The 18,013-nt window shown below is 29.3% G+C and overlaps 1 protein-coding gene and 1 long non-coding RNA gene across 2 annotated transcripts; both read left to right on the top strand.

The window, feature by feature from the left end:
* Positions 1-1,178: 1,178 nt before the first annotated feature.
* Positions 1,179-2,855, top strand: LOC111636276. The gene is made up of 2 exons (XM_023381482.1): positions 1,179-1,464; positions 1,622-2,855. Exons 1-2 carry the CDS (start codon positions 1,274-1,276, stop codon positions 2,667-2,669), a joined length of 1,239 nt encoding a protein of 412 aa, XP_023237250.1. The 5' UTR covers positions 1,179-1,273; the 3' UTR covers positions 2,670-2,855.
* A 7,252-nt stretch (positions 2,856-10,107) lies between these two features.
* On the top strand, positions 10,108-10,590 carry LOC111636273. Its single transcript, XR_002758511.1, has 3 exons — positions 10,108-10,140; positions 10,232-10,321; positions 10,395-10,590. It is a non-coding gene; the product is annotated as an uncharacterized LOC111636273 (long non-coding RNA).
* The last annotated feature ends 7,423 nt before the right edge of the window (positions 10,591-18,013 follow it).

Below are 18,013 nucleotides of genomic sequence, written 5' to 3' on the forward strand. Positions count from 1 at the left end.
GTTATGGTATGAAAAAGTAAAGAAACTTTTTTCATATCGGCCTTTGAAATGAAAATTATAAGAAAATTTCTACAAATGAGGTTTGTTATGAGTTAAATTAAAAACGCTCATTTTATGATAAAAAGATTTAAATATGCATATTTTTCATTACTCCCGCGTCTTTCGAGCTATCACATTAATTTTCAATTCACAGATTTTTATTAGTCTGAGTTGTAAGCGAAGATTTGGAATTCCAAAATTGTCCAGCGTGTGATTTTCTAATTATAACTAATTTAAAATTAAGGTATAAAAACTAAACGAAATCAAGACCGATTTTTATCAAACTTGGCATAGTACTAGAACAAAATGAGAGAAATCGCTAGTTAAATTTGGAAAAAAATCTATTAAACATTTACGTAATTATCCCACCTAAACTTCTAGAATGTCACTAAAATTTATATTTTTGCCAATAGATGGCGATACAGTGCCTTGATAGTATACAGTTGACCCCCCATTACACTGTTGATTATTCCGTTTTATATGAATTCCATGTTGTACGAGTTACTTACATTTTACAAATACGTGAGCCGTTCGCAGCCCAGCATACGTATTTGTAAAATTTAAGTGACTCGTACAACATGGAATTCATATAAAATGGAATTCATATAAAACGGAATAATCAACAGTGTTATAGGGGTGTCATCTGTACTTGAAGAAAGTTACTGGGATTACTAAGATGTTCTAGAAGCAACATTTATTTATGACACTCACTTTTTGTATTATCAAATATGCCGATTTTGTAAAAATTTGAATGTTCTGATCTATTAACCTGTTTAATTGGTGTTGTAGCGATTATTCATATCAGTTAATTAATGATTGCTCCATAATCATTACTTTTTTCAAAAAAGAAGACATTGTTTTAAGAGACAAAAGTAAAATTAAAACGTCACAGAAGATTATCTATTGGTGGCATAAATTAAAAATTCAATACAAAATGCAATACGCACACGCAACTCGGATGCAAGAGCTGATTGGCTCTAAACGTATTATTATCACTTTTTCCGACTAGGTAATAGTAGTATTCATAATGATTAATTATGTTAAAACACCCGAAATTCATTTTTTCATTATTTATAATGCCTGTATTAATCAGTCCATAACTTATCTAATAACAATAACAAAGTAGAATACCACAAAATAATACAACAACAACAATTATAACTAAACAATAAAATTAATAAATAAGTGAAAATCGCATCCGAGCATATTACAACTTTATAATAATTCAGAGGATATGCCAACTTCTACGACGGAAGGTGATTATGTGTTTCTCAAAAATATGGAGGGTGATCAAGTACGTGTATTAATCTCTAATTTGAGAAACCGTACTCCCATATTTAATGGGTATTTTTCAATCGATCCGTTGCTAAAACCTTTTGTTATATACTTACCAGTCTCAGGGCAGTTAATATTTGCATTAGAAAGGTATGTTTTTTCTTTATCCATCGATTAATTACGTATAATTGATACTTATAGGTAATTCGTACAATATATATTTTTAGATAGTACTGGATTAGTTCCGTAAGACTTTTAAAGTAAATATTTTATTATAATTTTGAACATTATATTTTATTTACTATAGCTTTTTATCTGGGGGAAACACGTCATTTGCATCGGTAGCAGTTGCGATGGAATCGTACCGGTTCAGTATTGTCTACAAAATGGACAATTTTAAGGAAGTTTGTAGAAATTACATCAGGTCAGAGATAAGTGTTGAAGATGTGTGTTCGGTTCATGATTTTGCGTGTGAACAGAACGAAAGAGTTATACAATACGAATGCTGGAGACTTTTCGATCGCCATTGGGATGAAATATTTCGTACTCAGGACTTTTTACAATCCAAAGAAACAACGATTACGAGATTTCTGTCGCGTCCCATATACTATTCATTAAACGAAGTAAGTCTGTTTGAAGCCTCTTATAGTTGGGTGAAAGAGAGAGTTACGAGAGAATTTCCTGACTTAGAAAACAGAGAATTGGAAGAAGAAATCCGTACAGAGATACGACCGTTTCTTTCGAAAATTAGGTTTCGTGCCATGACAATAGATGAGGCAGAAATTTATGTTTTCACTAAACACGTCTTGACAGAAATCGAAGTAAATTCTATTCGTAGTTGTCTCCAGAATCAAACTTTCAACAACTACCCAGAGTATTTTTGCCGGTATGCAGACAAAAGAACTGAAACAATGTATGATGCGTTGTTTACGTATCAAAACCAGTTTAATATCATCAATGAATTAGAAATTACAATTCCAATCGATGTAAACACCCGGTTCAAATGCGAAATATTCGTAAGAGAAGATTGCTACATTACAAGTTTTACGCTTCCAATAAAATTTCATCATTCACAAAGGAGAAGTGTACATCTACTTGGCCATTCGAATTCACCGGAAAATAACATTCCCTGGGATACTTTCGACTGTAGCTATCACGGAAACGTCAGTTTACCAGAACCAATATTTCTAAGAAAGAATTCCACTACTTATCTAGAACTTCAAATTTTAAACCGTGATGACGTATATATTACAACTCCATTTAATTATTTCTACATTGCAAACAATAGTGGCATTCAACCAGAAGACATCGATCCCGGCAATAATTACTACTTTGAAGTTGTCCTCTACTTCTAAAAATTGTAAACTGCATTCACAAAATTTTAACAAAAACGAAAATTAAAATAAAATTTTATCAAATGCTTTCATTGGATTGGTTGTTTTTAATATTATCTACTCACTAGAACAGTGGTGTTTAATCGAAGTTTGGCCAAAATGCACGTGTCGTAAGTGGGTGGGCAACAAATATTTTGTATATTTTACATATACAAAAAGTGGGACTATTTCTATCATGTGTCATGTTAGGCTGCGGACGTACGGGTGGTCCGAATTTCGCCGAGGGGGCCATAGTTTGTGCATCCCTACTCCAGGATTTCAGTTAAAATTAAGAGTAATTATATATTAATTCGAAGATATTAAACACAAACAGATTTCTACTGTAACTTGATGATTGTCTGCATTTGGAAACAATTATTATAAGTTTATTCATAATGCTCGATATATTACCTTAAGAATTTACAAGTTTAATTAATGATATTTCTATACAACTAATAAGAAAAATATACATAGGTTTAAAGCAACCTTAGAAAGTGCATATTCTAATGCAAAGTTTTCTTATTTTAAATTAAACATAAAATAGTTATCGAAAGAATAAGAGTAATGAAACAATTGAGTTGCAAATTTAAAAAAAAATTGTAAACCTATAAATTTCCACTGTCTGTCTGTCTTTCCTTAACTTCGAGTAAAGGAGTTAGATAAATCAAAAACGATATTTGCTGTGGAAACCTTACATGCTGTAGGTTTCGATTAAATATATACCAACTTCTAATACAATCCGGAAATTACGTTATCTCAATTGAATCTAAAATATGATTAAAAATTGCGGTCTGGCTTTGTGACGATGTCACAATAAATAATTGCTTGTTTTCTGTAAGAATTCCAGTCCAGGAAACAATCGGATGTAATGTAGTTTTATTTGCAACCAATTTGCATTTGGCTTTTTCTTCTGGTATAGATTCTATTCTCTCGACCCCTTTATATAATTGTAACACACTAGTGATAGTTTCATGTTTTACAAATACATGCTCATTTGTAGATACAACCTACCTGTCTTTTAAATATTAGTAGCTTAACTCCTTTGAGCATTAATTTTCTATTAATTTATCATTGGATTAATATACGTTATGTTCATGCATGTTTTTAATTCCAATGTAAACAGCTGTAATAGCAACATGAAGTACATGGTGATATAACTTTGTGTGTGTGCTCTAGATGGCAGGGATGAAATTCAATCTGCAATAACCTGTTTTTAGGAATACTGCATAGCCTTATATCCTGAAGTTTACTCAGTAATGAGTTGGCTTTGAGTTGTGAAACAAATTGCAAGTTCCATTTTTAATTTTTAGGTAAACGGTATGCCAGATATATCGTACTCCTTAACTTTCAATGAACCTATACAATAGATTATTTAGGCCTGACTCAGTACATTGATAATACCCCGCACATTACATTATAAGACAATCTACGTACACTACAGAACTGTGTATATATTTTTGAAATTTGTTCGATCGATTTAGAAAATACTTTGCCATTTTCCATTAATTGCGATGAGGATTCGAAAAATATAATAAAGTATGGGGTCCACGACTTCGTGTTCGTAATACTGTGAGTTAAAGAGATAAAGTAAATTCTTCCTGATGCCGCTGAGCACACCTAACGAAATTTAAGAGACAAAATACAAAATAGCATTGCACGCGGCTAATGAAAAAAGGGGCTTATAACAAAACAATACACAAGGACAAAGCAATCGACGCAAATTGATTTGTGCACAAAACAAATTTTTTTTTTTTTTTTTTTTTTAGTAGAACCTGCTAAAGGCGCAAAATCTTGGAAATGCTTCCTTAGAAAACTGCACGATTATCACCGTACAGTAAGTGTATTTAACTATTGTTATTGACGTCTTTATTATAGTTGCATGTTTAAATTATACAGAATATATATATATAATATATATATATATATATATATATTATATATATATATTCTGTATAATTTAAACATGCAACTATAATAAAGACGTCAATAACAATAGTTAAATACACTTACTGTACGGTGATAATCGTGCAGTTTTCTAAGGAAGCATTTCCAAGATTTTGCGCCTTTAGCAGGTTCTACTAAAAAAAAAAAAAAAAAAAAATTTGTTTTGTGCACAAATCAATTTGCGTCGATTGCTTTGTCCTTGTGTATTGTTTTGTTATAAGCCCCTTTTTTCATTAGCCGCGTGCAATGCTATTTTGTATTTTGTCTCTTAAATTTCGTTAGGTGTGCTCAGCGGCATCAGGAAGAATTTACTTTATCTCTTTAACTCACAGTATTACGAACACGAAGTCGTGGACCCCATACTTTATTATATTTTTCGAATCCTCATCGCAATTAATGGAAAATGGCAAAGTATTTTCTAAATCGATCGAACAAATTTCAAAAATATATACACAGTTCTGTAGTGTACGTAGATTGTCTTATAATGTAATGTGCGGGGTATTATCAATGTACTGAGTCAGGCCTAAATAATCTATTGTATAGGTTCATTGAAAGTTAAGGAGTACGATATATCTGGCATACCGTTTACCTAAAAATTAAAAATGGAACTTGCAATTTGTTTCACAACTCAAAGCCAACTCATTACTGAGTAAACTTCAGGATATAAGGCTATGCAGTATTCCTAAAAACAGGTTATTGCAGATTGAATTTCATCCCTGCCATCTAGAGCACACACACAAAGTTATATCACCATGTACTTCATGTTGCTATTACAGCTGTTTACATTGGAATTAAAAACATGCATGAACATAACGTATATTAATCCAATGATAAATTAATAGAAAATTAATGCTCAAAGGAGTTAAGCTACTAATATTTAAAAGACAGGTAGGTTGTATCTACAAATGAGCATGTATTTGTAAAACATGAAACTATCACTAGTGTGTTACAATTATATAAAGGGGTCGAGAGAATAGAATCTATACCAGAAGAAAAAGCCAAATGCAAATTGGTTGCAAATAAAACTACATTACATCCGATTGTTTCCTGGACTGGAATTCTTACAGAAAACAAGCAATTATTTATTGTGACATCGTCACAAAGCCAGACCGCAATTTTTAATCATATTTTAGATTCAATTGAGATAACGTAATTTCCGGATTGTATTAGAAGTTGGTATATATTTAATCGAANTTTTGTTCGGTATACGACTTAATTCAATTATACGCGCCATTTATGAACAAGTAGCACTATCGGTGTATTATCAATAGATCCGAAGTTAAAATGACTCATGCGGTCTTTTGCACGGGTTAAGAGATTTTATTAATAAAATACATTAGCCGTATTTTAAGTAATTTAAAAGATCTTCCTAATGAAGTTATAGTTAAAACACATCAATTTGGAAAGGAAATAAGTCAACTCGGCTTTATAAATCAAGTAAAATAACACAATATTTTAATTATCGTTTTTAAAACTAAATTAATTAATGCGTTAAGTAATTTAAAAGACATTCCTCATGAAGTTATAGTTAAAACACATCAGTTTGGAAAGCAAACAAATTAACTCGGCTTTATAAATCAAGTAAAATAACACAATATTTTAATTATCGTTTTTAAAACTAAATTAATTAATGCTTTTAATTTTTCAAAACAAACATAATTTTAAACATTCCTGATTTTCGAAAGAAATTTTTAATTAAATATAATTATCCTTACATAAATCAGTACGAGCACACTTCATCCCGGAAACTGAACGACAGTCTTCGATATTTTTATTCATTGGACAAATTTTCTATACGATAATTCTTTTGCAATATCCTTGAAAGCCTTTCTTCAGCACGTTTTCAACATTCTATAACAATCGTACAAAACGTTTTTTAAACAATGATATTACACCCGACAAGAATATTAAATTTTTTTATTGTCTAATATAAATATAACACTAACAAAACGCCTTGCATGTGGGTATTCGATTTTAGACCAATGTTCCTGAAAATGATTCCTACGAGCATTGAGGTTTTTTGAAACTGCTGAGGAGGTTCGTGACAAATTAAAATTACAGTAATTTGGGGGTGCGTGGACAACGTCAGAAGGTCTGCGTAAAGTTTAATAAAAGGCAAAATGATTGTGAGTCATTTTCATTATTATAAAAGTTAAAAATAAATAGTAATAAATAAATTGGTAGTCATTTTTACGTACTGACGTAAACGTTTGTTTTCCGATTAATTAAAGTTATTGCTGGAAATGTACGAATGGTGTAGTGTTTTTATTTTACCGTCAAATTTCAGGTTATTTATCCAGAAAACTTATTTAATACATTTAATTTTATTTCCAAAACAGTTATAATTATTAGTTGTTTTTCATAATTATAAAGATTGTTCAATAACTAAAAATATATAAATAATTTAAAAATATAATTTCTAAAAATAGACGAGTAAATTAAAACACTCTTTCCTAGACCGACTTCGAGTGATTTATATTAGCGGACAAATAGTAATCAACAAAGATACTTTACTTTAACCAATGTTAATTCTTTTATTTTCATAGTTTTCAAATCACGTTCCAAATGCATTTCGCCTTTACAGCCTCATCAGTGGATTATCCAACAACCAGACACTTATTTCCTTTTATACAAATAAATTTTTCCCAGCATGCATCAACGTTAAGACCGACATTCTGATTCAACAAATTTGCATGTTCTATTATACAAAGATGTTCTACCACACGTCTTTTAAACAAATTTTCCATTTTATACAATATTCTTACAGAGTCTCTATTAATTTTACAATTATAATTAACACAATGTTGATACCATGGTGACTCTTGTCTTTTTAGACGAATCGCTGCCTCGTGTTCTTTTAGGCGTATCTCGAGCTTCCGTCCCGTTTCTCCAACATATGATTTCGCTTGTAAACAATCACATGATACCTTGTAGACCACTCCTGCGACGTCAAGCTGATTTCTTACTGTTTTTCGACCTTTAGTATTTATAATATTAATAACATTCGACATTTTATTTTCCTGCTTGGCCACTACACATACAGAAGACTTTTTAAATAAAGGTTTATATCGTTCATAAAAACTATATATATAAGGCATTTTTACATAAATGTTATTATCTATACAATTTTTAACATTATATCTGTAATTTATAAAAGAATTATACCACTTACAAATTTTATTCTTCGGGTAATCATTCAATAAATATTTTCTAAATAATTGTTTAATTTCTTTATTTNATATATATAATTATAATAAAGTTACAATAAATTAAGTTAATATATAATTATATATACAGTATCTAATTTATATATAATTATATATACAGTACCTAATTTATATATAATACTGTACAGATGATAGTAATTTTTCTGTAGCGTAGCGCTTGACGGCACGGAAAGTAGTTCGGCTGCCCGATAACGTTTTACCTAATTATAGGAATTTTTTTTACCTTTTTTTATGGATACCGTCGCAATTTTTTCGCAGTTTTATAGGAATCGTAATTATAGGAACCGTAGTTATAGGGGGTCTACAGTATATATTTTTTTCTTTTGTCATTACATCATATCTGTTTTTCAAAAACGAGCAAGCTTTAGCTCGTAATTTGAATAAATACTACTTTAAAAATCAACATGTTTTATTTATATTTAATTTGTACATCATCATTTAAGACACCAAAGTTAAAATTTTAAGTTTGCCATTATGTAGTTGTGTAGAGTTGTTCACTTGGAGTTTATACTCAAGTTTTTGCTATGAGAAGGGAACTGCGGGCATAATAAGTTTGGGAACCATTGTTTTAGACAATGAAGTGTTTGCTGATGTCATATTCTCTATTTTAAGAAGCATTAATGACTTTACATCCCAAATGGAAAGTTGCATTCACTTGGTTTTTAATCTTCACATTATATAATTTATGCATTTCTAAGAGAACAAATAATTATCCTATATGTCTTAGAAATGCACTTCGAGTAAAAAATAAAACAGCAGCAATATTTTACCATTACAGCGATTTCTAAAGCACTTAATTACGTTAATTTAAAAAGCGTACCAATTCATTGTATTGTTTGCTAATTAAAGTGAAGTATCGTAGATTTAAATCAACTTGTGCAGATTATTAATTAGTGCTGCTATGACTTCTGGCACTTATTAGATTCATAAATTAAAGTTATACAATTCCACTTATGAGAACTAATTAAAATCGCTTAAATTAAGACAAGGCTTATATAAAAGAGTATGAATATAGCAAAGCTTAATTCATAGTTCTTAGGAAACTGAATTATAAACTCAACGGACTTCATCCACTCGGCCCATTTTTGTCTGCAATAAATTTTTTAATAAACAAAAATAACCATTTCTACATAGAAAAGATTATTATAAATATCTGAATAGAACAAAATGCAAACTTCATCATTTATTACAACTACATTTTTAACTTTTGAAAACGAAATATGTCTGCAATGTTTTCTGTCATCATTCACTTCTATGTCAAAGATTTACGGGTGGAACTTTTTCAATCCATGTTTGTGCGTTACAAGAAACTACAATTATTCGCACAAACTTCTGAAGAGATTTTACTTATTCTATATCGAGTGCATACACTGGATACATTTCCTTCTTAGTTTTTGCATGCTGGTGCCTTTACTTTCAAATAAAACGCCGTGCCTTTCATGGTACTCGATTGTTAACAATGATGACTTTGTCAAAGTAGGCGTCGCTACTTTTACCTTAATATTTGCCGTAATATTTAGTATTGTTAAAAGAGTAAAATTAAATACAAAAATAAAAGTAAGAAAATCGAATTACTTCTGCCAAAATCAGCTGTTTTCTATTATTAATTACACACGAATGGCCACAGTGATTCTGACAATAATTATCACATTATGGCTTCAGTTTTTGAATGTATTTTTCTTTTATCACGACTTGAAAAGAAGAGAATTGTTCAAATTCGAAGCACTTTTCTGTAGCATCGAAGTTGGAATATGGATGACATTGATGAGTGGCGGTTTGGTATACCTCTGTTTGTTTCTTTTCTTGCTTGCAGTTAGTTTAACAAAAGCATTTCAGAAAGTATCGGAAGAACTGTACTTACTAAGAAAGAATAATCCAAACTTGGAACTTGAATTGGAAGAAATTATGGCACAACACCATGAAATTTGGACATACACCAATCAACTCAACGGACCTTTTAATTATGTATTGACGATTTTGTATGCTACTTTATTAACAGAAACGTGTCTACTTTATTTTATCTCAATTTTTTCGGAAATGAAATTCGCATTGAAAGTCTTTATTTTTCTAATTTGCGCTGTATTAAGTTTTGTATGTATTTTAGTTGGAATTTTGGCGTCAGTTTTTACCTCAAACGTAAGAAATTTTATTAAAATGAAAATAATTTCATATACGGATTTGATCAAACTTTTTGCTTTGTTTTTCTCTTTTAGATGCAAACATCCTTTCAAGATATAAAAAGATTTGCTGATTGCGATCTCAGTTTAGAACAGAAATTAAAGGTTAAATATTATGAATCTGTTATATTAACAGATAAATTTTCATAATATCTCTGTAATTTCAATATAATAACAGCAATAAATTATTGTACAGATGCTGAATTTTATGAAGAGATTTGGTAAAGTATCTCTATGCTTATCCGTGAATGATTACTTCAACGTTACCAAGAAATTTCCGATTAAGGTATATTTAACTAATTTTATAATATTAATTATGAAAATTTTGTACTGATATATTTAATTTTGAAATATTTCAGATGGGGAGTTCTCTTTACTCCGTATTTTCTGGTCTTCTAAAACTGAGAACAGCTTCGAGACATAATACTCTGTAGTTGATATGTTCAATGTAATTGTTTCAAATAAAGATATATTTCAATATAATAATTAGTAATATTTATTTAATTACATATTTTACATGCGTGTTTACATGTTTAAAAGATTTTCAGACCGTATGAATGCTGGACCTTATTTATGCTTAAGAAAAAATTACTGACAAATTTAGTACAACATATTAGGTTATTCTTACTCTAATATACGTGAATAGTTATTTGTAGGCTGATGTATTATTAATCAGAATCGAGAAATATATACAGTTTAATCAGTTAACAGTATTGCTCATATCCAGGAGGCTGTGTAATAATATTGTCGTAGGACAAGTGCCAATGTCGTCGTTTATCTGCTCGATGATATGAACTCACAAGTATTTCATTGCAGTTATTTAAGCTAACAGTGAGAACAACGAGCTGCAATTTGAAAAAATTGTAGATTTATAAATTTCCACTGTTGCCTGTCTGTCTGTTCCTTAATTTCGAGAACAAAGTTGAATAGATGAAAATCGAAACCATATATGGAAAGATTAGGGAAGAACCTGATTAATTATAGACGAACTTTCGATGAGAACCGAAAGTCACCTTATTTCAATTCAAAAACTTTTTGATAAAATTGTTAGATAGACGACCGGTACGACTATTGTTCAAAGAGAAGTATGATATACAGGGGTAAATTTTTAAGTGGAGAGCATATATTTTAAATTAAATAAAGTAAAAATTGCACTTCGAAATTGTGATGATGTCGTAAACAATTGCTCGTTACTTTACGTCTCTATCGCAAATTTCAGTTGTAAGTTTTATAAAACTTATAACTAGAAAGATTATAAACTATTTCTTTGTTTCTGTTGTTTTGTAAGTAAATAATCGATATAAAATACTTGTTTAAAGTTTTGAAGTGTTTTATAGCAACGAGGGTTTTTTTAGATATTAAAATATCGCAAGTAGAAGCAGACTTTCAATGAAGCTATCATTTTCTTACACTATTCACTTAACAGAAAAACCCATTAATAGAATATATTTAAAATATTTATAGAATAAAATTCTATTAAAAATGAAATGCAATAATTCAAGTAATATAAATTATAAAAGAAATATCATATTATTTGTTTAATTAAATTATTGCAAAGATTTATTATCAAATGCAATTAATTTCATTAGATAACCTAATGAAGAAATTGTACTTTAGCTGAGGATTCCAGTGATTGTTTACTGTAATAGCCAATAAATATTCTAAACTTAACGAAAATTGATAATTACTTTGCGTCACAATATTTACTAACAGAATATAATTACCAAGGGGTAAATTTTTTCTGGCACTGTGTACATCGGAATACAGATCTGTAGAAATAAAGCGGTGTTCGTCGGAATAAATCAAATTTACCGATCAAGTTATATGTTTATGTTTCAAAATCTATAGTATAAGAATGCGATTCAAGTGTTTGCCTAGAATTTTGTATAAGTGAATATTGGAAGTGAGGTTTGACTTCACTTGGCTTTACCGAAGAAACCAACGCAACACTTTATTCGACGATGTGCGAAGTTAGGATGTTTTTATATGAGAAAATATTCCTTGTGTAAATGCTACCTCCTAAAGAAAACTCCTAAAATTTTACGCGGCAAACTCGTTGGTGAAGTGTAAACCCACGACAAATTGCAAGTACAGTGCTTTTATTTGCTCGGCCACGGATAAGGAAGTGTAAGCTTCCTTTTTAAACTTGAACAAGATAATTATTAAAATGGATGTTACTTGTTTAATCGAAACAATTTCGCGACTTATCGAATTTATGAATAAAAGCAATTCCTATAAATCAAAACAAATAACAGATTTTACAACTTTTATCGTTGATAGTTATACTTTATTTTAATGTATTTCTTGTGGTTATTGCAAACACTTGAAATTGAAATCGTCTGCAAACAATACTTAAAATTGTTTTCAGTAAAAGAAATTTATATTTTGATGCTAATAATTATGAACACAATTTTCATTTTGTTTCGTGTTTAAATCTTTCAAGCAAAAAAAGTTTCTGAACCCGGATATTTTCATTTGTGACCAACACGAACACTCAAACACAATATTTAATTTATGCTCTGACAGTGTAATATGTGACACTGTAATAAGTTTGGAACTTTATACATCAATTTCTTTCTTTATTCCCGTTTCTCAACTTCACCATAGGTTAAAATCATTTTTGTCATAATTTCTACATTGTATGTTGTATACCACCTTGCATTTTATTGAACGTTTTTCTCGTTAATATTATTCTGTTTGCTTTGATAAAAACTTGTTTTGAGAAATTGAACTCTTCGATAATTCAAGTTATTAAAAATAAAAAAAAAAGGTTCGTTATATTGGAAAAGTCATTCAGAGTAACACCAGCCCTATCAGAAAGCAAGAATTGAAATATGTTTTAGATTAATTTGAATTTTGTCTCATTTAAAACATAGATGGATTAATACCGTTCAGAGTAGTGTGGACAGAGGCAGAAAAAGGCACGTGCACAAAGCGCTAAAATACCAAAAATGTTCTAACTAACAAATTCATATAAAAAGAGTCGCATTACAGTATAAAAAATACACAAAAACGTGTAATTGTACATTTTTAAACAACACTGTTCTTCAAAATTTACCAGAAAGTCATTATTATGTTCAAATGCGCCCATTTTAATAATTTTTTGGTACTTTTCTTGTTGTACTGAAATGTAATATGCATTATGTTAATGAAAAACACTTCGTGATTTTAAACTTGTAGCAGACAAATGAAAGGCATATTTAAATTTTATCCTGGTTCCAAATGCTTTATACGTTAAATCGAAAGATGTATCGATTCAGTTTCAATATTGACAAAGTTAACGAGTTTAAAAGACGAGAGTTCATGTATAGCCTTGGAAATGCATTTTCAGGAAAATGCGAATACCAATAATAGTAATGTTTCCAAAGACTTACTGTACTATAATTAAAATATCATATACATATTTTAGAGTGAAATTTATTAGTAATACCAAACATAAATGCATTAATTTAAAAAGCGAACACTTTATTATGTTTACTAATAATTAATTTTGTTCATCTTTCATAAATATCAATTCTCCTGTGTAAGTTTAAACTGCTATTATAATTCCAGGCATCTTTTAGTTTGATAAATGGACGTTTTAAAATTCCATTTATAAGAATCGCTTATAAAATAGATTAGAGTAAAATATGTTTTATATAAGTGAATACAAAATACCAATCTACGATTCATCGTGGAAACTGAGAAAGAAACTTTGCTTATTTTCTATAGCGGATAAGTTTCACTTTTAATAATTGTATTGAAGTATAAACATAACGTTGTTACCTCGTTAACGTGGCTAAGATTATTACAATTATCCGAAAAAACAAAATGCAAACTTCATCAGGTGTTCGGCCTAAACTTATAAGTTTTCAAGAGGAAATATGTCTGAAATGTTTTCTGTCACCAATTACCTCAATGTCAATTATATATGGATGGAATTTCTTCAATCCTTGTTCATGTGTTATACGAAATCACAATTATTTGCTAAAATTTCTGAACAGGTTTTACTTACACTTTATCGAATTTATCTACTGGATGCATTTCCTCCTCACTTTTTGCATGACAATTCCTTTTGTGTCAAGCAAAACGCCCTGTATATCCTGGTATTTGATTGTCGACAACGACATCTTTGTCAAAGTAAGCGTCTGTCTTCTTTCTTTGGTGTTTGCCGTAATGTTCAGCATCGTCAGAAGAGTAAAATTAAATACAAAAATAAAACTAAGAAGTTCAAATTACTTTTGTCAAAATCAGTTGTTTTCTATCATTAATCACATAGATATTGCCACAGTGATTTTGACAATAATTATTACATTATGGCTTCAGATATTAAACGTATTTTTCTTTTATCAAGATTTGAAAAAAAGAGAATTATTCAAATTCGAAGCACTTTTCTGTAGCATCGAAGTTGGAATATAGATGATTTTTCTTAGTGGAGGTTTTTTATACCTGGCTTTCTTTCTTTCCATGTTTATTGTTATTTTATCAAAAGCATTCCAGAAAGTATCGGAAGAACTTTACTTACTAAAGAAAGATAATCCAAAGTTGGAAGTTGAATTGGAAGAAATTATGGTACAACACCATGAAATTTGGACTTTTACCAATCAACTAAACGGACCATTCAATTATATATTAACGATTTTGTATGCAAATTTATTAACAGAAACGTGTCTACTTTATTTTATTGCAATTTTTTCGAAAACGAAATTCGCATTGAAAGTCCTCATTTTTATAATTTGTGCTTTATCAACTTTTGGCTGTATTTTATTTGGATTCTTGATGTCTGTTTTTACGTCAAACGTAAGAAATTTTATTCAAATGAAAATAATTTCATTCACGAATTTAATCAAACGTTTCGCTTTCTTTTTTCCTCTTTCAGATGCAAACATCCTTTCAAGATATAAGAAGATTCGCTGATTGCGATCTCAGTTTAGAACAGAAATTAAAGGTAAACTATTTAAATTTTTTCTATAAATAAATGTGTAATTTTTGCAAAATTTAGATACAGTAATGACGATCATTTATTTTATAGATGTTGAATTTTATGAAGAGATTTGGTAAAGTATCTTTATGCTTATCCATGGATGATTACTTCAACGTTACCAAGAAATTTCCGATTAAAGTATATTTACTACATTTTTTAATATTAATTATTAAAATATTGTATTGATATATTTAATTTTTGAAATGTTTCAGATGGCGAGTTCACTTTATTCTGTATATTCTGGTCTCCTAAACATCAGGACAGCTAAAATGGATACGTTATAAATGTTAATCTTCCCGATCGTTATTTTACGCCCGAACAATCCGCGGTCTTCTGCTTGTATTTCAATATATGTTGACTTCATAATTAAGATTATTAGATTATAACCGATCTTACCAGTTTTCACAGCGTGCAATAATTAGGTACCCCCTCTTTCGAGCCTAATTAAAGAACCTTCAAATGGGTCTAAAAGTACGTGATATTTCTGCATAAATGCAGAAAATCGTATCTGCAAAGTGCATAAAATTTCTAAAAGAGTATTTCTAAAGGAAAAAAGAAATCTTCCTCTCTAGAGAAGGAGAATTTCTAAAAGTTTCTTCTTAGTGTGCATTTTCATGACGTAACCTATCTGTTAGATTACTATGTAAAACGTTTACATGGACTTATTTTATTAACTGGACGTATTGTACTAGTGAATGACCTGGTTCAGCAAAATTTAAGAAAATACTTATCAGAAAAAATAGTATTGTTGCGAATTAGATTTGAACATCGTTGAAATAAAGAAAAAAGAGAGAAATAATTATAAAAGAATATTTACATATTTATATAACAAGACAAAAGAACATGAATGAATAACAATATAAGAAGAGAAATCCACAAATTATGGTAAAGTATCAGCGACAGAGGAAATGATAGGCATATAAAAGAAACAACATCGTATTAAGATAATTGTTCAAGTTATAGTTGATGTGGAATAAGTAAGTTTTACGAATGTTTAGATTATTTTTTAATAAAATGGCTTATAGTTATTGTCGTTGAATACAGGAATATTGGAAATATGCTTGGATTTATCCCGTTAATAAATTTTAATTTCGATTTAATTGATAAGCAAGATAATGTAAGTTATTTTATTTCGTTTAATGTCGGATTTTATGGTGAAAAATTTTATAAATTGTATTAATTTTTAAAATTTTGCTTTTAGGCATTTTTTTTATGTAAATCTGCTGATGAGGGACAAACAGGTCCGAAACACAGTTATATCGAGTAAAAGGTGTTCAGATGAATAATAGTCGTAAAGTCTGTTTTTTTTATTAGTTTTTTTTAAATTTCGCTGAACCATATCACCAGTACAATACGTTCTGTTAATTAGTCCTTGTAGGCATTCTACATACAAATCTGTACAATAAGGACCCAGAGGCATATGAATTAGCAACCTATCTGTCAACGAAGTTTCATCTTTAAACACCTAACCGTTTGTGCTAATTATTATCATCAACTCATCACGATTATATATATGGACAAGATTTTGTAATAATTACTTAATTATATATTATTTATGTGTGATGTTAAACAATTTCTTTGTACATACAGCAACTCGCCGATGTTTACCTGTGAATAGTTGTTTTCAATTATACGCCTAGTTTTTTATATATGTTATATAGAGTTTTCTACATAGAATATAATGTTATTGTCAGATTAATATGTTTTCTTTCTTAATTCATTGCATAGCATATTACGTTTAATTACGTGACGCCTGAAATGTAATTCGGAAAAGTGTCGTTCATAAGTCATATGACAGATTTGTCGCACTTTCCTGTCACCATCGAAAAACTAAATTAATTTTCAGTTATGAAAGCCAAACTCACAAGTTGTAGCCCTATTTTAATTTCAATTTGGCAGTTATAACAGACGACTTAAATACTCATATAGGAAAACTTCGATTTTTACACCCCTTGAAATACAAATTACACATGTGTATTTAATATGTTTTAGCTGTGTGTTTTGCAGTATAACTCATAAGTAGAAACTTTATTAATTATTTTCAGTTTATTGTGTTTTATAACTACACGAGGTTGATAAAATGTTTATCTTAGTTTTCTTACGTACTTGCAGCAACAACGTTCCTGTAAGTTTTACTATATTGCTAATGAAATCAAACAATCAATGCATCTNATAACTCATAAGTAGAAACTTTATTAATTATTTTCAGTTTATTGTGTTTTATAACTACACGAGGTTGATAAAATGTTTATGTTAGTTTTCTTACGTATTTGCTGCAGCAACGTTCCTATAAGCTTTACTATATTGCTAATGAAATCAAACAATCAATGCATTTGAGTTATCATTTTAGCTTATTTTTTATACATTTAATGAAGGTATAAACGATCCAGCTATGCAAATTACATATAATTTAGGTGATTTGCATAGCTAGCTATAAATTTGAAACATGAATTGGTGATTCCAATTCAGTTATCATTTCGCTACTAAGTAAAGTAAAGAATTTTTCCTAGTAAAGAAAACTGTACTAGATGAACTTCGTACTTGAATAAAATACACGACGATTGACAAAGTAATGTTAGATTATTAGGGGCATTAAACTAAAGCGATTCGTTACTCTTCATTAGCAATCAACTGTTTCGTTTCTTCTTAAACTTCTTTAAGTTACATAATAAACGGGCTTATTGTTATTCGTGTCACTGTTAATGTAGTTTAGAATATTCTTTTATTTAATTAAAAAACTCACGAAATTATTTAACAGAACTGAATTAAAATATTTTCAAAGCACTTACACTAGGGATCGAAAAATCGATATACTGTCGTTATAATTACTGTTTGATAATTGTTATGAAAAATGTAATACGTTAAGGTATACAGGTCATTACAAAATTCCTGTTTCAAACTTATATGATAAATTCTTTAAGCAAAACTAAGATAAAAAAGAATTTTCGGTAATATTTTTCCAATAATGCCTTTATTAAAAAATTATAGAAATTTAACTTCAGTGACGCCATTTTT

The sequence above is a fragment of the Centruroides sculpturatus genome, unplaced genomic scaffold, assembly GCF_000671375.1.
Source record: "Centruroides sculpturatus isolate CEXI.00-Female unplaced genomic scaffold, Cexi_2.0 scaffold1075, whole genome shotgun sequence".
NCBI classification, from domain to species: domain Eukaryota; kingdom Metazoa; phylum Arthropoda; class Arachnida; order Scorpiones; family Buthidae; genus Centruroides; species Centruroides sculpturatus.

Bases quoted from the DNA above. Each gene is read 5' to 3' on its own strand.
- LOC111636276 (XM_023381482.1), top strand. From the start codon at position 1,274: ATGCCAACTTCTACGACGGAAGGTGATTATGTGTTTCTCAAAAATATG. The intron at 1,465-1,621 runs GTATGTTTTTTC...TATTTACTATAG, and splicing joins TTAATATTTGCATTAGAAAG to CTTTTTATCTGGGGGAAACA.